At 33.9% G+C, this 21678-nt stretch overlaps 1 protein-coding gene across 2 annotated transcripts; it reads left to right on the top strand.

Annotated features, from left to right (window-relative positions):
• The first annotated feature begins 1040 nt into the window (after positions 1 to 1040).
• On the top strand, positions 1041 to 18355 carry LOC124353105 (26S proteasome non-ATPase regulatory subunit 4-like). Of its 2 annotated transcripts, none has more exons than XM_046802926.1 (9): positions 1041 to 1198; positions 5382 to 5522; positions 9589 to 9700; positions 10369 to 10524; positions 12172 to 12303; positions 13455 to 13541; positions 16044 to 16149; positions 17084 to 17248; positions 18018 to 18355. In XM_046802926.1, the coding sequence occupies exons 1-9, from the start codon at positions 1173 to 1175 to the stop codon at positions 18248 to 18250; spliced, it is 1158 nt and encodes a 385-aa protein (XP_046658882.1). In that variant the 5' UTR covers positions 1041 to 1172; the 3' UTR covers positions 18251 to 18355. The 2 variants fall into 2 exon arrangements, with proteins under 2 accessions (XP_046658882.1, XP_046658883.1); XM_046802927.1 differs by having other exon boundaries at positions 17093 to 17248.
• The last annotated feature ends 3323 nt before the right edge of the window (positions 18356 to 21678 follow it).

Genomic DNA, 21678 nt, shown 5'->3' on the forward strand with positions numbered 1-21678 from the left:
TGCTCTACGTATGATTGCCGCATTTCCTGTGCATTGTCAAACTGGCCGAATGACCCAATTTTGCCACCCTTGTAGTTGCGTTGTTAATTTCCGAAACTTGCCGTAGCTATTGTTAACTAAAGGCAAAACGCACTTCACTACACTTGCCATTGCCGCGCCGCCACTAATATTAATGAAAATTCGTGGAATTTGGCGTTACTTTTATCGCGCACAGGTTATAATATCGTACTCGACACCACCGTGCCCATATACTTGTCGTCATTGTAGCGTATAGGACCATAAAAAACTGGTAGATCTTAAATAAATAATCCTAATTAACTGGTAAGCTTTAGGCCATAGGGACATAGGTTTTGTGTGGTTACGGCAGGGCTGGAGACTGAGGGCGAGGAAGCAAGGGCTCAATCGATTAGGCCAGTGTGTCGTGATGCGACGTTATACGACGCAATAACCATCGTTTATTTAGATAGGCCGTTTTCGTCAGACATTCAATGTTCCCAAAATAATGGTACAACACATTAAATTATATTTATTTAGATAGGTTGTTTTCGTCAGACATTCAATGTTCCCAAAATAATGGTACAAACGCATTAAATTATAGTATATCATAGTACAACATTGTTTTCTGTTGTGGAAGTCGAGGAACATAATTTTAGTAGATCAATTTAGAATATATTAATCCGGGCTGTTCTAGTCACACATATTGTGTGGCTTAAATCTGTGGTGACATTCTTCTACAGTAAATTGCTTCTAGTTGATTCAGAAGAAGATTTTAAGAACAGTGTGTAGAGTACCATTTAAACTCTGCAAACCATTATTCGTACACACAAAAATCGTAACCATCATCAATATTTACATATATGATTTATTAATTTTTGCAATACACTGCTCACTGCTGTGGTGGTGAGTTTAATAGTTTGTATTCATTGGTTCAATCGTCTGTTGAATTTTATGTCTTCTTCAGTATCTTCAATATAGAGACTCATCTTACTCTATGGTCATTTGACAGTAATTCATTGCAAGAAAAAAGCGCAATACTAACCAAAGTCTAGAGAAAGAGAACAGAGAAGAATCTAGAGAGTTGAGCAGAAATTCTGAATAGAGGATAAGAGAGAATAGAAGTGGAGTAACTAACTAGTGTATTGTGTAGTTTTCAAGAGAGATAACCAGTAGAAATGGTTCTTGAAAGTACTATGATATGGTAAGATATATTTCAAGCTTTTTATTTTACTTCCGATATTCACTTTGTTCTTGCTGAATGTTCAAGTATCCGTATTTACTGTCATTTTTAGTCATGAGAACTTGTCTGTAAATGTTAACCTATACAACATGACATGGCATTTTAATGTAATAAGCCCAAATGTATGTTTTGCACTATCCTTTATGAGAACTTATGTGCTTTGAACCTTTGAATCTTTTACATAAATATATTGCAAATTATGACACCATCTTTTGTGAAATGGACTCCTCATAACTTGTTATAATGACCAGACTACATTTCTGGAATGTTTTTTTTTTTCTTTTAGTTATGCTCCTTATAAGAAATAGGCCTAATCATTGATGGTCAGAAACATCTTGCTGTCATGCTAATATTAAATACTAAATTATATGTGTGTCTGTTGTAGGCTCTTTTAACTTCCAGGGCTTGTTAGTGATTTTAAACTTTTTATGGTGATTAATATTGCGCAGAGTACAAAATGTGGAATTTTGTAATAGGCTACTGTACATTTGGCATGGCTATTACAGCACTCATGTTTTGAGGTAATAAAAGTACAATGTGAAAACATTTGATGCTCAGTCTTGCATAGTCAGAAGCATAGGTATACTGAACCTTTATACATCAATGTTAACGTAGCAGAGCTACTCCCACTACTTACTGTGCTCTGTATAAGTGGCAGTCACTCTCTCTGGATAACTATTGGTTATCTCTGGATAGATATTTCCTTAACTTTTGAGCCTTTATTGACATTTTAATTGCACATTTTCACATGATTTGGTTTGCTTAATTGTCTTATTGCCTTTATACTTACAAATGAAAAAGACTGTGTTTCAATATTGACTGCGGGGAGGGTACGATAAGCGGACCCGGTTTTTTATATCGAAATTGGCAAACAATATTACTTAACCATAACAATCGATATAATCAATCGATATTGATTAATTATTTTGAACGGTTAACTTAAATAATCTATATCAACAGCTGTAAACACTTTCAAATAATACACGTAAGGTAATATTTCAATTTTACGTAAGTAACATTTGATCATTAAAAATGGCAGTCAATTTTAGAAAAATACACAACATTGATTTGAAAAATGATAAGACATATTTTACGTGGTTTCAACATGTTGGACTTGTACCGAAAACCCGTTATGTGAAATGTTTGGGAAAGAAACAACTGTAACCGTGAGAGGAGCAAATATGGTTGTCTTCAGTTTTCCTAATTTTTGTTATAATAATTAGTTTAATCACTGTAAATATTAAATTAATATTTTAATATAAAACATATGATTATTACTGAGGACTATACTTTTATATTGATTGATGGTCTAGGATTTGAGATACGAATATTAGGTATCGATGATAACATTCTTCGATATAAAATATCGGGTCCGCTTATCGTATCCTACCCATTGACTGCTTTGGGTATACTTTAATAAGCGGCCTACACTATTTATTCGATGGCTATTATCAAATGGTTCGATTGTTTTTATCTGAAGGATAATTCGATATTACAATTTATTTAACTTAGCATATGATTCCAACTTATTAGTTATAGTCATTTTGAAGTAAACAATAAACAACAAGAAGTAACTAATATTTTGAGACTTTGAAAATGATGTTGAATATGAGGAAAAGATGTAAGATATTTCTCACAAGTGATGAGATTTGTTTAAGTAGCTTCAACATGTGGTTTTCGCTCCTGGTAACACATGGGGAGAATTCTGTCCTCCATTTCACAAAGTGGTTACTTATTGATATCAAACTGGGCAAGTTATAAATATTACAAGGTTTCTTTGATATTTAAGTCCAGGCCATAGTTGGATTTGTTGTTTTGTAATTTTATTGTAACATTTATGTAACTTAAAATTGTAATGTTCAAGATTCTTCTTGTTACGGTAATTTATTATAACTCTTATTGTGTATGATTTTTACATACACAGAAGTTGCATAATATATCGAATTGTTCGATAACAGCAATCGAATAACAAGTGTAGGCCGCTTATCAAAGTCTCTCCACTTCTTTTTGTAGATTTTTAGCTAAATGGCACCAGTGAATTTCATTAGACAATTCAAAAAATTATGTTCGTGTCTGTATAGTTTGCTTGGAGAACAATGGCCCTAATCTGAGTACGTGGCTGAGCTTTGAGTCATCAATTGGGAGCATAATATAAAAACTCTACATTTTTATTTGTTAATGTACTTAAATAGTTTTGATAAGTGTTACTTTAGCCACTTAACATTTTTTTGTTTTATGGAAAGGAACTTGCTCAAATATTAAATTATAAAATGAACAGATACAATTACATTTTGGAAAAGTCAAATCTTTTTTTATCTCAAAAATTACTTGTAGTTGAACGGGCTAACAGTAATGACTCTGAAAGAGCTGATGCCCTGGCCAACTTGGGCTCAGCTTCTAAAAAGGACTGTCCTGCAATAGCAAGGAGTGAGTTTCCCCAGGAGGACCTAATCGGTTGTTTCTGGCAGTTTGTAGAACTTCTGAAACCGTAAACTGGTTGGTATCATGGTATATTTCCGAGGTGCGCAAAAGGCCCTTGAGGCTTAAGTGTATGGCAATAGGCTGCCCCTTAGAAGAAGAAGAATGTCTCTGGCCATCAGTTGTCTGGTTCGGACTGATGGCAACAAATGAAGAACTTCCCGCGAGATAGAACTGATCAGTAAAATATAAAATTCTAAGTGGCTGATTACTAATGATTGAAAGGTACAAATATTATAAACTTACCCAATCATATTATTCTAAGTAGCAAGGTAATGGCATTACAAAGTAAAATAAATCAATACATTTTTTTTCTGTCCATGCTGACACAATAATAAGTAGTATAAGTTAAAGTCTAGTCCTAAAACTATAAGCTTCGCCATGGAGGTAGAAACAATAAATAAACTTCTCCATGAAGGTAGGAATTATTACCAACAAGAGGAAAAACAGGAAAAAGGGAACTCAAATAAAAAATCAATGCAGATGGTACACCTATTCTTTCTGTTCAAATTCTTATGTGAAGTTCGGCAACCCTGTTATCCACTCATATTTTTTTGTTTAGAGGAAAAGAGTCAAGAGTCTCCGGACATTGTAGGAAACTATACAAATAATATTTTTAAATGGCCTACAGGGTGTGGTAGATAAGTAATGAGACTGGCCGCTGCGCGGTGCCCCAGTCGCTCGCAGTGCGGTTTCCACCTGCAGGTCACATGGTGGGGGATCTGAGCTAACAGTAAAACCGGTTTGCAGTCACGTCGTAGCTCTGGTGTAGAGAGGGTCGAGCTTCGCGTATTACGTTGCTTGTGTGCCCGTGAGACTTGTGAAAACGCTGAAGATGGATCGCTCGATAGAACAGCGGTATGCAATCAAATTTTGCTTTCGCTTGGGCAAAACTGCTTCGGAAACTTTTGCTATGATTACGGAGGCCTACAAAGAGCACGCCCTATCAAGAGCTCAAGTGTTCCGGTGGTTTAATGAATTTAAAAACAGGAGAGAATCCGTTGAAGACATGGAACGATCTGGACGCCCTTCAACGAGTCGTGTGGATGAAACGGTGGCCAAAGTGAAAGAACTCCTGGACCCCAGACCTTCGTTTAAGCCTTAAAATGATCGCCGATGAGGTCTCCGTGAATAAATTTACGGTTCACCAAATTGTTACGCAAGATTTGATGATGAGGAAAGTTTGCGCAAAATTGGTTCCCCGAGTGCTCCCTGCGAACAAAAGCCTCGTGACCTCCTATTTGACCCGAATTGGAGTTGAAGTTCTGCCACAGCCACCATACAGCCCTGACATGAGTCCTCCTGATTCTTCCTGTTTCCGAATGTAAAAAGATGCCTGACGGGTCATCGTTTCGACGATATTCTGAACATCCAACGTGCTATCACGAAGGCACTAACTGGGATAACTCCAACGGATTACAGTGGGGCCTATGAAGCTTGGAAAACGCGCTGGCAACGTTGTGTCGACGCCCAAGGCGGGTACTTTGAAGAATATTAACGTTTTGTACAAATCGGATCAATAAATTTGTTTTTCTAGACTGAGTCTCATTACTTATCTACCACACCCTGTATAATGAATTTGTCTAGAAATATTTGTTAATATATTTTACTAAATTCTTAGTTTCTTACCACCCACTTGTTTAAATTTATTTATTTATTTTTTCAGTGTGGATAACAGTGACTACATGCGGAATGGGGACTTTCTACCCACAAGATTGCAAGCTCAGCTGGACGCCGTTAATATTGTGTGTCACTCAAAAACCAGATCTAATCCGGAGAACAATGTGGGGTTACTTACCCTAGCAAAGTAAGTTAATATTATCAGTATATTTAATTTTTAACCACTTAACTGGTGAGCAATATGGTGAGCCGAGCACTTCCAGCGCTACTCTTGTGTTAAACGTTTTCTAGACACACGGCTGGTTATTGTTTATTTCGGAGGATTGATTGTTCCATATTAGCTATTTTCAGTACTACGATGATTGAAGAACTGTGTGACGTGTCCCAACCTGGTTTACAATCTTTGGTATTATATAAAAAACACATGTTTATATCAAATCAAAGAGAACTTTATTCATATACATCGAGTACAGAATATGTGTCAATATGTATGCAAAAATTTTATCTAGTTTTAAACATGGATAAAGATAAAAATGTCATGTCCAGTTTAAAAATTCCTCGATGGAGTAAATATAAAAATAATAGCTCGTATTTAACCGCAATTTATTAGCACTGAGTGTATTCGTTTTGTGGCGATATATATGATTTGTTTATTTTCTAGTGTGAGGTAATTATGGTTGACAGTCACACCAACAAAGGTGAAATAACACAATTTCTAGAAGAATCCAGTTTACAGTTAGACAACGAAAATGCCTGGTTATCATAAGATGGGTGTTACAAGTATCATATAACCAAATAATTTTTAATTAATGATTAGGTATAGAAACAGTTTTTTTATTTGAAACATTATTCTTTTTTGTTTTAGTTTGTTTTTGACATGGAGGATTGTAAAGAAAACATGATTTTTCTGGCATTTGCCATCATTCAATGAGACAAAAATTGACACTTTACGTAGTAACGTTATTATTAAGATAACATCACAAACTTTGTGTTTCAAAGTGTGATATAAACAGCTAAGCATTGTTGGACATCTGAGTGTAAGTTGGCAGTTCTTGCATTTGCAATCTTTTGTCATGTCGTGTTTTGTTTAAAGGTTGTATTGAATAAATGTGTTTTATCACTGAATGATGGTAAATTCTGGAAAAATCCTGTTTCCTTTATAAGCAATTGTTGAGGCAGCATACCATAATCCGTGATCTAACCTTAAACGCTCCGTGCTAGTTGTGCCGCGGCTCTCCCACTGTGCCGCTGTGATAGCTTGGTACTAGTTGCCTGCAGCTGATAAGGGGTTAGCTAATTGTGTAATCTCAATCCATTAACTGTCACAAAATCAGATGTGTCCAGGCAACACCTGAGCACCTAGGAGGCACAGGTTGTGCTCCAAGGAGGGTTCTGGAAGGTTTATACCTGCCAGTAGAATCACACACCAAAACTTAAACCTGGGTCACCCAATGGATGTCCAAGAACATTGGTACAAAACTAACCTCAAATGCCAAGAAATTGGTATGAAAAGGGCTGGTCAATAAATCTAATTTGCGCAAAGGATGATTGTTTGATTGGGTGGAGATCTCTTAATCCTCTGCCTGCTTTGACTGGAAGAGGTTGGAACAGAGGTAACCTCCCCTTCTTCCAAGCTAACTTCCCCTTGTTTCAAGAGGACTTGATGAGGTAGTGCCTGCTATCTCTTCTCATGAGATCTCTACAGAAGGTGGCCCTTACCACCAGACTTGGCATCCTAAATATCCTGTCCATCACTTCAAGAGGAAATCCAAAGATCCTTTTAGAACAACTGCAATGAAGGGTTTTCACATCTCCTTGTCCTAAGTGAGTCGCTGTGTCATCTCTGTTTCTTTGGTGTACTTGATCAACAACCAAGACTTATACCCTTACAAAAATTATATATTTAAGAGCTATTGAACCAACCGCAAAGTTACGAGAAGGGTAAGTTCTACTATAGTGTATCTAATTTTGTGCTAAAATTGCTCAGCAGTTTTGGAAGTTAATTATTTTGTATAATATAAGTTCTAATATTTTTCCAGCCAGTTCAATATTCAAATTCTACATACTTAGGAAAAAATATATATATATAATTATATATATATATATTTTTTCCTAAGTATTAATATATTATATATATATATATATATATTATATTATATATTTTATCATATATATATATATATATATATATATATATATATATATATATATACAGAATTATTTGCACATGCACATGGACTTAAGCTACATTTATCTAGATATCCAACATAATGGCCAACATATATATTATTTTATTCGTCAGTCCAATGAAATTATTTAGTATCTGAAATTATAAATATTGTAAAGGTAGACAAATAAATGGGCTAGAACAATATTTATTGTTAGATAATAGTTTTATATATGTGTATAGTATTGCATGTGTATTTTAAAGAATCCTATTTCACTGTAGATTTCCATAAGTATAAGCATAAGGCTGTAATATAAAGGAAGTAGGAAATTGTCATCATGACTTTATTGGTGATCTCCCACTGTTCCAAATTTTTTGCTAAGCTTGTTGTCGTTGTGTCATTGTAATTACTTTCATTGCAACTTTATTTCAGTAACTGTATCAATCAATAAATTATTTGTGTCACTTGTAAAATGTGATGACTTCCAAGATACAGTTCTACTTCATTTGGTGTTGTGTATTGTGTTGTTTATACCTTACAAATAAGAGAATCTAAAATAATTCAAGTACCTCACACTTATACTGTACAAATATTTTTAATGGAATTTTGTAATGTACTGAATTTTTAAATATTGATAAATTTAAACTATTTATCATTTTTTAACAAAAAAATATTACATTTAAAATTCGTACTTTTTATACTTTGATGCATGTTAGGGTGTAAAAAGAATTGTTAAAACAAAGCCATCAATTAGTTAAAATAAATTACTTCAATTAAATGACAGTTAAAAGATTTAAAACAATGGCTTTAATCAACGAAACTAAAATTTAAAAAATTAATAAAATATTTATAAATAATTTAACAATAACAACAAGTAAATAACAATTAGAGGTTATAGACTAATAAAAAATAACAAGAAAAAAGCAACTAGTAAAGAGTTGATACAAATAAAATTAAAGAGTCAACAAATCTTAAAAAAGCAATTTGACCAACTCCAAAAAACTTGATGGCTGTAAAAAGGATTAACCAGTAACCACCTATAAAGCTTCTTTCGGAAAATTAAGTCAGGATATTTATCAACCAATGGCATTAATGTACTTAATGAAATTACTTTGTGACTGTTCATGGTTTAACTAAGACTGTTAAATTAAATTTTAATGTACTGTATAAACTTTCTGTTCTCTTCTAGATTGATAATTTTCCTTCAAAGATTATAGTTTATAATCAGTAAGGTATCTACGTGACCTTGTTGTTGCAGCTATTGCAACACGTGTCTTGACCAGTTTATGAGTTAATTGTGAAGTGTTACCAACTGAAATTTTCCACATCTGGGTACTTTTATCATGAACCATACTTGCTCATATTAGAAATGTCATGTTCAGTATTATTTAAATTGTATTGAAATTTCATAATAATTACCTGTTTTTTGTTTAAAGTTTGAAAAAAGTTTTATTCAAAGAATTACTTAATATGTCTTGACATGCCTCAAGATGTTGAAAATGCCACAAAGACAGATTTTCACTAATATTTTCTTTGTTTGAGGAAATAGGGTTGATGCATTTATCTTGTCCTCATTTCCACCTCCATTATCTGATTGTGGGTAAAACCAGTCTGCAGCGGTCTTCAATCTGATATTGATCAATCATTAGATTAATGTGTGAACATTTTGCTAACGGGTATTTGATAGCGGACTATCATTTTTTACTGATGTGAACAATTTGCTAACAATATTTACTTGATTTTTTTAACTGTAATTCTGTTTGTCCTTCAATATGTTGATTTATTTAGTTTTTATCGTTTTTATAGCTGTTTATATAAGATTTAAGCAAATTGCTACAGGGTGTGTGCTTATGCACAAACAGCGGGGTGTGTAATGACATGTTAAGAACATTTTGATATTAGTAAATCAGCACCTAAATGGATTAAAAAGTTCTTAATTTTTTGAATATATTGAAGACAATAAATGTTGGAATGTTTGTACATAGATATTTGTATCTTTCTCACATTTAAAAATTTTTTTACAAATTATAATATATGGATGCACTTTTATTTACGATCTACAACGTTGTCCTCAATTATTTTTAGTGTTGAGGTATTGGCTACGCTGACCTCTGATACCGGAAGAGTAATATCAAAGTTACATCAAGTCCAACCTGAAGGGAATATCAATCTTCTCACTGGAATTAGAATTGCTCACGTAAGTAACACAAGATTCTTTTTCATTGGTAGAATCATATGTATAATTCTAAATATTATTGATGAAGGAAGCTGTAATAATATTTTTTGTGACTGTGATTCATGTCAGTTCTTAGACTTACATAGCCTGCTTAATACCTAATCAGTCTTCCAGTTCACATAACATTGATTAAAAGAAATTAATTGTGTAAGTAATGTTTTGATGCTGTGTGAACAAAAAAACTGATGATACAAATTTTTTTATGATCTAGCTCCAGTATTATTTTTTTCTGTTACTAGCTGAAGAAGTAGATAATAAGTAATACTTTAAAATTGTGTAAGAAGTAATTAGATTTGCAACGTTAAGTTCCATGTGATTTGGAGTGATATTCTGGAAGTGGAACTTGGGTCTAAGTTCATACGCAATGATTAAAATACTTTGCAATAGTATAATATTTCTTGTAGTAAAATACGTAAAAACATTATCAGTAAATTAGATCGTAGCCATAAAATTATGTTTTATTTGTCATCAATAAATTTCTCTGTACATTTAAAAGATTACTACGGAATGAATGTAGTTAAGAAAAAGAATAGAAGATATCACCGTTGTTGGTTATAAATGTAAAATTCTCTGACCTGTATTTTTTGTTGTTGTGTTAATCAAATGTTAAAACTGCACTTCAATTTCAGCTTGCATTGAAGCACAGACAGGGCAAGAACCACAAGATGCGTATCGTGGCCTTTGTTGGCAGTCCAGTTGAAACTGAGGAGAAAGAACTAGTAAAACTGGCCAAACGACTGAAGAAAGAAAAAGTGAACGTGGATGTTGTCAGCTTTGGAGAGGAGGTAATTAAGAGTGTGATGATTGGTCAGCAGGCCAATTCACAATGTTTTTTGCTTGAACCATCAGTTTGTGCTTATCAATAGGTTTTGTTACCTTAAAACAGTACAGTAACCTTTCTCTTATCCGGCCACCTTAGGACTGGAGACCTGACCGGGTAATGATTTGGCCGGAGAAACCGATGCGCCCTAACGACAATACACCTCGAAAACTAGACAAACTAAAAAAGAATTCCAAGCGTGAGGAATAAAGGTAAAGATTTCACGCTGCAGCAGGTCCGTATGAGTCGGAGTGTAGTTGAAGCATCGCTGTTGTTCATTTCTGGCTGATCTCAACCAGTTTAATTTGGAAGAGGCCGGTTAAAAAGATATTGATTTATTGAAAACAAAGTAGTGTGGTGGCAGGTTAAGAGGGAGGCTATCATTGTAATGTGATATTGTAATTGTTCTCACGTGTTACGTCAGAGTAGGCTCAGACTCAAAAACTTTTCTTTTATAAATTAAAATCTTTAACCATAGATCTGGTTCTACTAATTTAAAAATTAAAAATGGTCATCATGTTTGGAGCATATTTTAAACCATTCTTTAAAAATAATCATCAAACATATATGTCTTGCTCAAATGATGTAATATTGTGCATGGATTTTCCTCAGTTGTAATGTATACTATAATATTATGTGAAATGGTAAATTTTTCTGGAAAATATGTGTTTATACAGAATGTAGAACACTTTACTCATGAACATTAAGTTCAGATGAAAAATACAATAGAAGAGGAAAATCATTGGTTTTTGTATTCTATAGCTGCTTAGTTCTGATAATGATTATTCATACAATCAGGGCTCTGATAAAATAATTGGTATGTGGTTACTACAAATTGGTAAACAGATCATAATTACAACCAAAAATCTGAGTCAAATTCAAAATTTTAAATGGAGGCAAAGTGTTGAATCCAGAATTTTGTTGGAATGTAGATTTAACGTTCTGTGTGCAACTAAAAGTGTACTGTATTATTTCAATTGCCTTGATGTTACTTTTTGGTGAAATTGCATATCATGTGATGTGGGACTATCACACATGATAAAAGAAATTGGACATGCAGAGAGAAGAATAACTTGAATATTTTAAACAGATTTGACATATACAGTTTAGTTTCAATTATTTGAGAGCAGATGAATTGTAAAGAGGAAAACTGAGGATTATCGGAATAATTTGAGATAAAATTACATCATTCAGAGATGTTTATGTGATTAAACCAACCACACCTGGTTCTTCATTTCCATTCAACTAACTTGTTAATTTAAGATTTTTATTTCGGTTGCGATCAGTTTCTTGAAGGAGTAGATTTTTATCTTTTATGAGTATGGAACTCCTGAAAGAAACCCCACAAAGCCGTGGGGAATCAGAAGAATGGAAAACAGGAAAGTATAAGATCAGAAAGAGACAGTCCTATTGCCTCTTTCTCAAAGTGATAACACACTGGGTCAACAACTGTTTCTGTCATAGTGTACAAATTTTAAGCAAAATAAACGTATTGTCTATTCTATTCCCACAAATTCTATTGGCCCCTAAAACAATGTTGGTGTGGCAGAAGTTGCCTGTAAAAGTTTTTTGCTGCTGTAATGTGTCTTACAGGGAAATAACATTTTAACAGATTGTGAACACTGAGTTGCTCACTTCGTTTGTGAACGCATTGAACGGCAAGGATGGTGGAGGAAGTCACCTGGTCACTGTCCCACCCGGCCCCCACCTCTCCGAGGCCCTCATCTCTTCTCCTGTCATCCAGGTGAGTTTAGTTCACTCTACTACTTTGTCAACATTCTAATAAATATTATATTTTAAAATTAATTGTTTACAGTACATTTGTTAAATCTATTGATAAAACTTTTTAATGTCTCTAACCCTCCTTTTATGTTTTGTATCCGTAATAGAAAACAATACAGAAGTTAAAAGGACATTGAATTGAACTGATAGAAACATCATCTATATCAAAAACAAACTTACAGAATGTCTTCAAATAAATTAACCCTTAAAGCACTGCAGCATACAGATTTTTCAAAACCCACAGAATGGCATAAATTGTGGCATACTTTAATATCTGTAGCCTATGGTCTTATTTCAATTTGTTGTGTACATTATGGAAGTACAGCGAATGGGTAGGAATGCGTAAATATATTGATTTATGACTGTCGAGAAGTCAACTAGAATGCCAAAAATAAATCAATAACCAAGCAATTTTGTTATCACCATTTCGTCTGATGATGCGAAATGTTAATGGTAGAGCTTTTATAAAAAAAATATGTTTATGTTTATTATTTCTTCTTCCAAGAAACTGAAATTAAATAAAACTTTGGCAAAATTAGAACTTTTAAAAAAATCCATAAATGCACGCTTATTGTATACATGCTAAATGTTCTTCAGCACTTCAAGGGTTAAAATAAGTAACTCACCAACTGTGGGTTAAAATAATAAAAACAAGACCTTTAAAAATCTATTTTAAAATTTTTTATTTTTATTTCCAGGAAGTTTGAATTCAATTGCCTTAGGAGTTGAACTCTGTTATATACAAAAATTAATTATTTGAAAATGAAATGAAATGAAAAATATCTTTATGAAAGGGGCGTAGTTATGTATCAGAATTTATAAAACTTACGCTATAAATATGTATACTTATACATAATGAATTTCACAGAGTTTGGATAATAAAATTCAAGTACTGGCGTAAAATCGGGTAAAATATTCTTGTTTTTCTGTTTTCAAGTTGAACTTGTTTTGAAAAGTAGGTATATAAAATTGATTAATGCTCTTTACATCATATTATATTGAACAAATATGATACATGTGGTGTACACAATTTTGTTTGTTTTTATATAATTCTAATTGTATAATAAGGTGAACTTCAATAAACAATTATTGATTGTACATTTTTTAATCCAGGGTGAAGACGGCATGGGTGGAGCTGGTCTGGGAGGTGCTGGTTTTGAGTTTGGAGTTGATCCCAATGAAGATCCTGAGCTTGCTTTGGTAACATATTTTACTTTTTCCAAAATACTTTGCTGATTCCTGGTCAATTATATATTTAGAGAAGCGTAAAAGTATAAAACTATTACTCTGATAACAATTAATAGTGTTACTGTTGACCTAACCACAAGATTTTTACAGGTTGAGATCCCCACATTGCAATAAAAAAATAGAGTAATACAAGTTTAGTTAGTCATAAGAAAGCTTATGTTTCCACTTTATAAAGATACTTGTATTTATACTTAACTGGACAAATGGGGTGATAACAAAATGTGTATGACATTCATAAGCAGATCAGAGATATAAAATACAAATTAATTTAGTGATTGATTTAGTTTTATATCCCCTGGATGTGTACAACGATGATTGACTTAGCTTAAGAGTCAATATTGGACTATGACGTGACGTGATACTCATTGCAAGCTACCAGCCGCTATACGCAATGCAGTATTTTAATCAAATTATGTTGCTACTTTCTTCTTTTTAAGTTCTTTCTACAGTATTCTGAAAGCTACAAAAATGTTCAAGCACAAAAAGTTGCAAGAAGCATTTACAGATGTCCTCTCATAACATAATTTAAACTATTATCTATTATAACTATTATATTGGTATCGTAACAATTTATAATGTATTCCTTTTCCAAAACTACATTATTTTTACTATTGATAAAAGATGGGATAGTTTAAAAAGATTAACTCTTGCAGGTGTTTTATATTGCATTATTAATTTGTTGCCTATAAAAAATTGCCTGATGTGTTCACTTAATATTGCAATATTATTGCTTTGAGCTTACATTAAAATTTTGAACGTTACATTATGTATTATGTTCAATTTATAATTACTCTCAACAAAATCAGTTTTAAAGTGTAAGTTTTCAAAACTGTTTAAAGGAAATACAGTGCAATCTCGCTAATCAGGCAGTATATCGGGATTGGTAGTGTCGAATTACTGAAATTGCTGGATTAATAGATGTATGGGTAAAAACGTACGAAAAACATACAAATATACATTGGAATTTATTAGAAACCAGTTAAAGTATAGTTTAACATAAGTAGAACGCAAGTAGAGCGCAAGTAGGCAAGCAACTGATGAGTGACTAGTGGCGGCGCTGTGGGCCGGTGAGTCATCCGTGCTTGCAGTGACATGAACCGAAGGGCATTGACCCGACCCGTCATCGCTCGCACAGTGCCGGATTACTGGACGTGCCGTATTAGCGCACGGCCGGATTATAGAGACAGCACTGTAACATATGATTTATATTTGTTAGTCGTAGCAGTCCTTAATGAACTTCTCTGAAATTTGTCTAACTACAAAATTTGACTATGGGTAAATTGCGTCCGAGATCTTAACCACCACCGTTCAGTACTGTTGAGTTGTAGATCCCAGAGATCTTAAAGAAACACGTGGTGCCTATTTTTATACTCCATTAGGTGGGCTAACACCCACATACTTCCTTCGTGCTCACCTCTAATTTTCTATTTAAAAAAAAAAAAAATTAATACTTTCTCCACTTAGAAGTGCTGTGCTCACTGAATCAGCACGTGAAGTAACTCAAACTAGCATTAAATAAAGTATTTGTTTGTGAAATAGCATTTTTTCATTGCATTTTGTTGTAGCCAAGATGCAGAATAATTAAAATTCATTACAAAGTATGTAAACTCAAGGTTTCCTATTTTCTGATTAAAAATTGAGTGATTTGTTAACAACTAGCGATGTGTTAGCCAGCCAGAAGATTATTAACTTTAAAAAATTATTAAACATAAATTAAATCTCTATAAAGTTAAATACAGTTTTAAATTAACTGAAAACAATGTTTTGAGATCTTATAATATGATCAATATTTTCAAAGATAGTGACTACAATATGTATTTCTCCACAAACACAAATAAGTCTATATTACAAATTAGCTATATCTACATTTGAGTTTTTGGAATGTTTATACATTTTAAGAGCATAAGACATATTTCTTCTAAACAAAGTTAGCTAAAAGTGGCTGAAAAGATTGTTTTCAGATCCCACGTTATATTTTTAAACGGAGATGTGCTTTTCAAAACCGATGTTGTCTACAAGTTCCCAAAGATATCGTTTTTATGTTCGACATTCTCAACATTTTTTGAGAGTTTAGTCCCTTGTCCATACTAGGGAACGTTGTTAATTGACATTCTTTTGTACATTATCATGTAGATAAGAAGGGTTATGGAATTACTTAGTTAATTCATTAGGCATTGTGAGTTCATTCATAAAATTTGCTAAGTCAGTAGAATGTGTCTTAGAAAATCAAACTCAAACTGTATTCTTTTGATTTTCCCTAGGTTCTCTGGAAAGACATTCCATAACTTCTGTATAATCTGTGGTCACGAGTACCTGAGAATTATGATTGTTCACAGAAAAGAAACCGCATTTCTGACACCTTTGTAATCTTTTAATCACCTCTGTTTTTAGTCCTGGTTGTACCTATAAGTGTTGTAGAAAAAGTAATGACCCATTCATTACGGGTGTTTGCAGGCTCTAAGAGTCTCTATGGAGGAGCAGAGGCAGCGACAGGAGCAGGAAGCAAGGAAAGCGACCACTGAGAGCAAAGAGACTGCTCGCCCAGACACTATTAAAGAAGGTAATTATAATAAAATTGGTACTTCAGTTAAATTGCATAGAGTAAGTTGTCTGTCAAGAAGATGCAAAAAGTTAGAACTAAAACCGTTTAGCTTAGGCTTTGCACGCAATTTCATAGACTGCACGTTTATGAGCACTTCTGGTTCCAGTGAATTATATTTCTGACGCCAATGTTGAGTTTGTCTTGTTGCCACGATAAAGAAAATGTGTCCAAAAGTGTATATATATGGGCATTGTAATTTACTCCAGTCTTAGTTTTTTTGTTCTACAGTTGATTTTGCCTTGTTTCGCTTATCAAGAATATAAAAAGATAGAGATAAAAAAACTTGATGATACAATGAGAATACATCTTCATCTAGATTATACTTGATTTTGTAGTCTAGGTATCTCTGATAGGTGCATATTGAGCCTACTCCTGAGCGTAGCACTTCTGGTGATATTCTGTTATGTCATTGCTTCTGAAAGGATTAAGTTAAATATAAAATTAAATTTTAAGATGTAGTAACTACATAATTGGATAAATAGATCTGAAGAAGATGATCAGTGTGAACCGGAAGTTATGATTTTAATAATTTAGTTGATCAAACCAGAGAAGAAGTGTCTTATAGGAGATTGATCTTTGATTCGAGTCAAATATTAACAAAAGTTCATTTATGTTGTGATATATTTTTTGTCATCAGAAAGATCAAGTATCTTTTAAAAAGTGTTTAGTACCTAATTTTTTATCAGGTTCTGATCACTTTTATTTTTCTACTACTTTTGACTAATTTGAAAAAAGTAATATTTCAGCACCATTCCAGGTAACTACAGAAAATTTTGTTTTGGTACCTAAAGTACCAATATATATATATATTTTCTCTCAGACATGACCTTAAGTATCCACAAATTCATCTTGTTCTCTCTGAAGCAGCAGCATTTTGTCTCTAACAATACAGATGTGACAGGTGACAGTGAGGAAGCATCCCTGGAGCGTGCCCTGGCAATGTCTGTGGAACAGGAGGAGGCACAGACCCTCTCCCCCCACCACACTCCTGACTTCAGCCACATGACCGAGGAGGAGCAGATCGCCTTTGCCATGCAGATGTCATTGCAAGATTCTCGTGAGTATACCGTTAGCTTGCACGTTATTTTATGCATAAGAAACTCAAGCTATCTTTATTGATGATGGATGATTTGAAATTGTAACATTTATAATTGTAATTTTTAGCCATTGTTATTGGTGATCAGTACATTTCAACAACTGACTTTCTCTTTTAGGCGTCAAAACACTGACACGTAGTTAAAGTTTTGGTCTGTTTACTGTCATTCTTCTTGTTTTGTTAGCTTTTATGCATACTTTATGTAAAGTTTAAGGATTGAAATCCAAAAAAGAGAGAAGATATATGTTTTCGTAGTGTTTTGTTTAAGTAACACTTAATTTTTGAAAATTGTCTGCGATCGAAATACCAGACTGTCAAAGTTGAATATACCGTGTGAGTTAAAAGTATGGATACACTCTATTTAGTTTTTGATGGATGAAGATGGAGGGATGGAACTCGGACCATTTCCCCAAAATGGGGTTTTCGGGAACTCAAAATTGTTAAATGTAAAGTTCCATTAAGTGAAACCTCAATATCAAATGTGCCTTGTGTTAATTCTTGTAACTGTTCCAAGAAAGCATTAGTAATTGTGAAAACAATAGTATTGACTAAAAACCTATAATGTCGACTATAAATCTCCTATTTAAGTAAATTAGGTAGTGTAATTTTTCAATTATCATAAATAATCTAAAATAAATAAATTTATTCTTAATGACTCTTGAATCAAACAAAAAGAAATTGTTAAAGAAATAAATAGTTAGTGAGTATTAATTTTTTTCTCTAATTACAGAGGAACCTACCACCACCAAGGACTCTGCGGAGAAGAAGAAAGATGAACCTACAGAAACGCCAATGGAAGTGGAGGACTACGCAGAAGTGATAAACGACCCTGAATTCCTGCAGAGTGTGCTGGAGAACCTGCCCGGAGTGGATCCTCAGAGTGAGGCGGTGCGGCAGGCTGTAGGGTCCCTACACAAGGGCAAAGAGGCGAAAGACAAGAAGTCTAAAGATGGCAGCAAATAAACATTATATTAACTAGTTTGCTTAATTTTGTGAAAGTTCTATTATAATATCTTTTTTCAAATAATTGTGCATTTTATGTTGCAAAGTAAATATTCTGGCTGAATAGTTTCTTTTGAACTTATTTCACCATCTTTCTTGATTGCTTTTTAAATAAAAAGGATATTCTGTAAAATTTGTGGATATTGTATTCAATTTGTTTTTTCTCTTGCATAGAAAATGTGCTTCACAACCCTCCAAAGATGTTTTTACCACTAATAAACTTGTGCTCTTTATAAACAATGTGTTCCACAAGTTAGGCGTGATTTTCCTTTAGTCAAAATTTCATATTTCAAAACGTGTTCAATTATTGCAATTAAATTTTTTAAATTTGGACAAAAACTATTTTTTATTTTCTATACAGTTGCATGGTTACTGGATAAGGTTACAACTTGCACTATACCTAAGGAGGGAGTGATCTGTTTCTCCACCAGCGGAGTTTGAATGGTTTCAGACGGCTCTAAAACAAAGTGGCACAGGCGCCGGAATTGTGGGGTTGAGACCATGTAGGGAGCTGGTTGGTCCCTATGGGTCCTTATCCCACAGTCTTTCAGGCAGAAGTCACAGCCATTATGGAGTGTGCTCATGAGAGTCTTCGTCTGCGGTATAGGAGTAAGATGATTAGCATTTTCACAGACAGCCAAGCAGCACTGAAGGCTTGGGACTCTTGTGTGTTCAACTCCAAACTTATGTGTGGTTTATGTGGGATTGCTATCAAGTCGTTTCTTCCCTTGTCAGAATCAACAATGTGTCTGTTGGGTTTCTGGTCATGAGGGGATCTAAGAACGAGAGAGGTGATGTTCTGGCCGACTTAGGTTCAGTGTCCAATATGATGGGACCTCAACCGTTTTGTGGCATTTCTAGGTGTGAATTCTTTGGGGCTGTCTCGAAATGGGTTCACACTGAACATGAGAGAAGGTGGAGGCTGCATCTGGGCATGAGAATGAGCAGAATGGTACTACAAACACCTTCCTCCAGGTGTGGCGTCTGACCTCTCACTAAGTAGATTGATGACTTCTCAGGTTATGGGCCTCATTACGGGACATGGTCACCTGAGGAAGCATCTTCACACAGTGGGTATCCTTCGGGAGGATCCGCTCTGTTGAATGTGTGATGAGCAGGAAGAAACTGCTGAACACTTGCTCTTTGACTGCCCTTTAATAGCAAGAGAGCAGTACGCCATCTTTGGTAGTTTGGACAAGGGTGGCGAATTTTCCCACAAGAACCTGATCGGTTGTTTTTGGCGGTTTGTAGAACTGCTGAAACTGTAGACTGTCGGCTTCATGGTGTGCTTCCGGGGTATGCAGAAAGCCCTTGAGCCTCAAGTGCATGGGAATAGGCTGCCCCATAGAAGAAGGAGGGGGGACTAAAGTAGGAAGAGCACAGTGTTACCAGTTGCATTATTTTTCAACTCCAACTCATACAGATAACTTTTAACTAGTCAAAGTTTGGTAAGAGAGACTTCATTTATTGGGCAATTAGCCCAGTAAACCAAAGCTACAGCAGGCAGTGACAATGCAAGTGGTTGGTGATGACCTTGGCAGACTTCCGTGACCAGCTGGCCAAGCGATGTGGAATGGTGGACTGTAATGGAAAGTCGGGAGAAGAGTGAATTGAGGTTTATATGTGGAGAGCGACTAGGGTGTAAGAGAAGTCATTTGATTGTGTCATAGTTATGGTAATGTTTAACCTTTCAGAACTATCAAAATGTTTGTAATTTTTTCTGGTACATACTTTTGATGTGACTACTGAAGGTTTTACTGAAAGGTGAAAATAGGAAAAGTTCTAATGTTTTATAAATAGATTATAGTATAGTATTAAAAAATATACATACAATTTATTCATAATAAAATTGTCTACAGTATAACATTATTTAATAATAATTTGATTGGCTATTAAACAAAAAATTACTTTTTTTGTTCTAATTTGTTTGTTTACCGATAGTTAAGTGTAAGAACAAAAAATAATGTTACTGTGAGATACACTATTTTAAAGTTTCTTACCTTATTTTCTATTAATAGCATAAAATTTGATGTTGATTGGTTGTAAAATAAGGATAAAAACACAAATGCACAACACAATCGCATGTATGACAACACAGCTGGATTGACGTGCTGCAACAGCTGTTATGTGATGATTTATATTACCAACATGGCTGCATAAAATATTTGTAGAAAGGTCACAAGACATATGTTAGCATAGAGAACCATGAGTTTACGATGTTTTTATAAACATTAAAACAAAGAGTAGGCTATGTGTACCCCACTTATCTTTTTTTCGGTAACACTAATGCGGAATAGTACAGCTTTGTCTTCTTGAACAATGTAATTTTCAGCTACATATAAATAGGTCATTGAACCTAAAGGGGTTCAGTGATCATATGTAACCTTGTAAAACAAATTAATTTTACATATAAATACGAAGCATGTTTTTTTAGTAAGTACTGTTTTGATACACACAAAAATTCAATTAACCTTTATGTAACAATTTTGTGTATGTGAAAGCACACACTTTTATATACTTTTATACATAATTGATATCAATATCAAGGCACTTATTTATATTTACTTCACAGGAATAGCAGAGATAACACTAAAACAATACCATGACGCAGATAGAGATGAACAGATGACATAAGCCTCCCAACAAACACCACATCCCGATCTAAACTTAATTCACACTATGAACATAGAAGTAAAAGATACCATACGATCTCTCTCAAATTAAAGAATTCTAGCAGTGTTGATGAACCTTCCTCTAAATTAGTAAAACACTGTACAGATGAGCTGATTGAACCCTTGGTCAGCATAATCTATAAATCATTCTGGACTGGTGAATTTTCATCAGCGTTGGAGATCAGTACAATTTATGCTAAATATGAAAAGGGCTCCATTACAGACACAGATAACTATAGACCAATCTCACTCATCTCCACAATCTCAAAAATAATCTCACATTACACAATCTAATCACACCAATTCAACACGGTTTTTTGAAAGCAAAATCAACAGCTACACTAATATAATTCAATTCATTATCGAATAAATTTAAAATGATCAATTTGTATCAGCTGTTATCCTAGACTTCAGTAAGACATTTGACTGCCTGGTGCATCAACTGCTGAGCAACAAGTTGGAACATCTTGGAATAAGAAGACTTGCAAAAGATTGGTTCCTTAGTTATCTAAAAGAGATGATGTCCTAAAGTGGAACTTCTAAAATAATGTAGGGTTTACATTACCATCAATCCAATCTAATTTCATGCGTTCTTATTGTGACCTGTTTCGAAGGTCAACCTTCATCGTTGGACCTTAATAGCCGATGGTCTTTTTCTTAAAATTAAAATTACACAATAATATCACTTGCACATAGACACAAAACAAATGTTACATG

This window comes from Homalodisca vitripennis, chromosome 1, assembly GCF_021130785.1.
Source record: "Homalodisca vitripennis isolate AUS2020 chromosome 1, UT_GWSS_2.1, whole genome shotgun sequence".
Taxonomy (NCBI): domain Eukaryota; kingdom Metazoa; phylum Arthropoda; class Insecta; order Hemiptera; family Cicadellidae; genus Homalodisca; species Homalodisca vitripennis.

Bases quoted from the DNA above. Each gene is read 5' to 3' on its own strand.
- LOC124353105 (XM_046802926.1), top strand. From the start codon at position 1,173: ATGGTTCTTGAAAGTACTATGATATG. The intron at 5,523-9,588 runs GTAAGTTAATAT...AATTATTTTTAG, and splicing joins GGGTTACTTACCCTAGCAAA to TGTTGAGGTATTGGCTACGC. The intron at 9,701-10,368 runs GTAAGTAACACA...CTTCAATTTCAG, and splicing joins CTGGAATTAGAATTGCTCAC to CTTGCATTGAAGCACAGACA.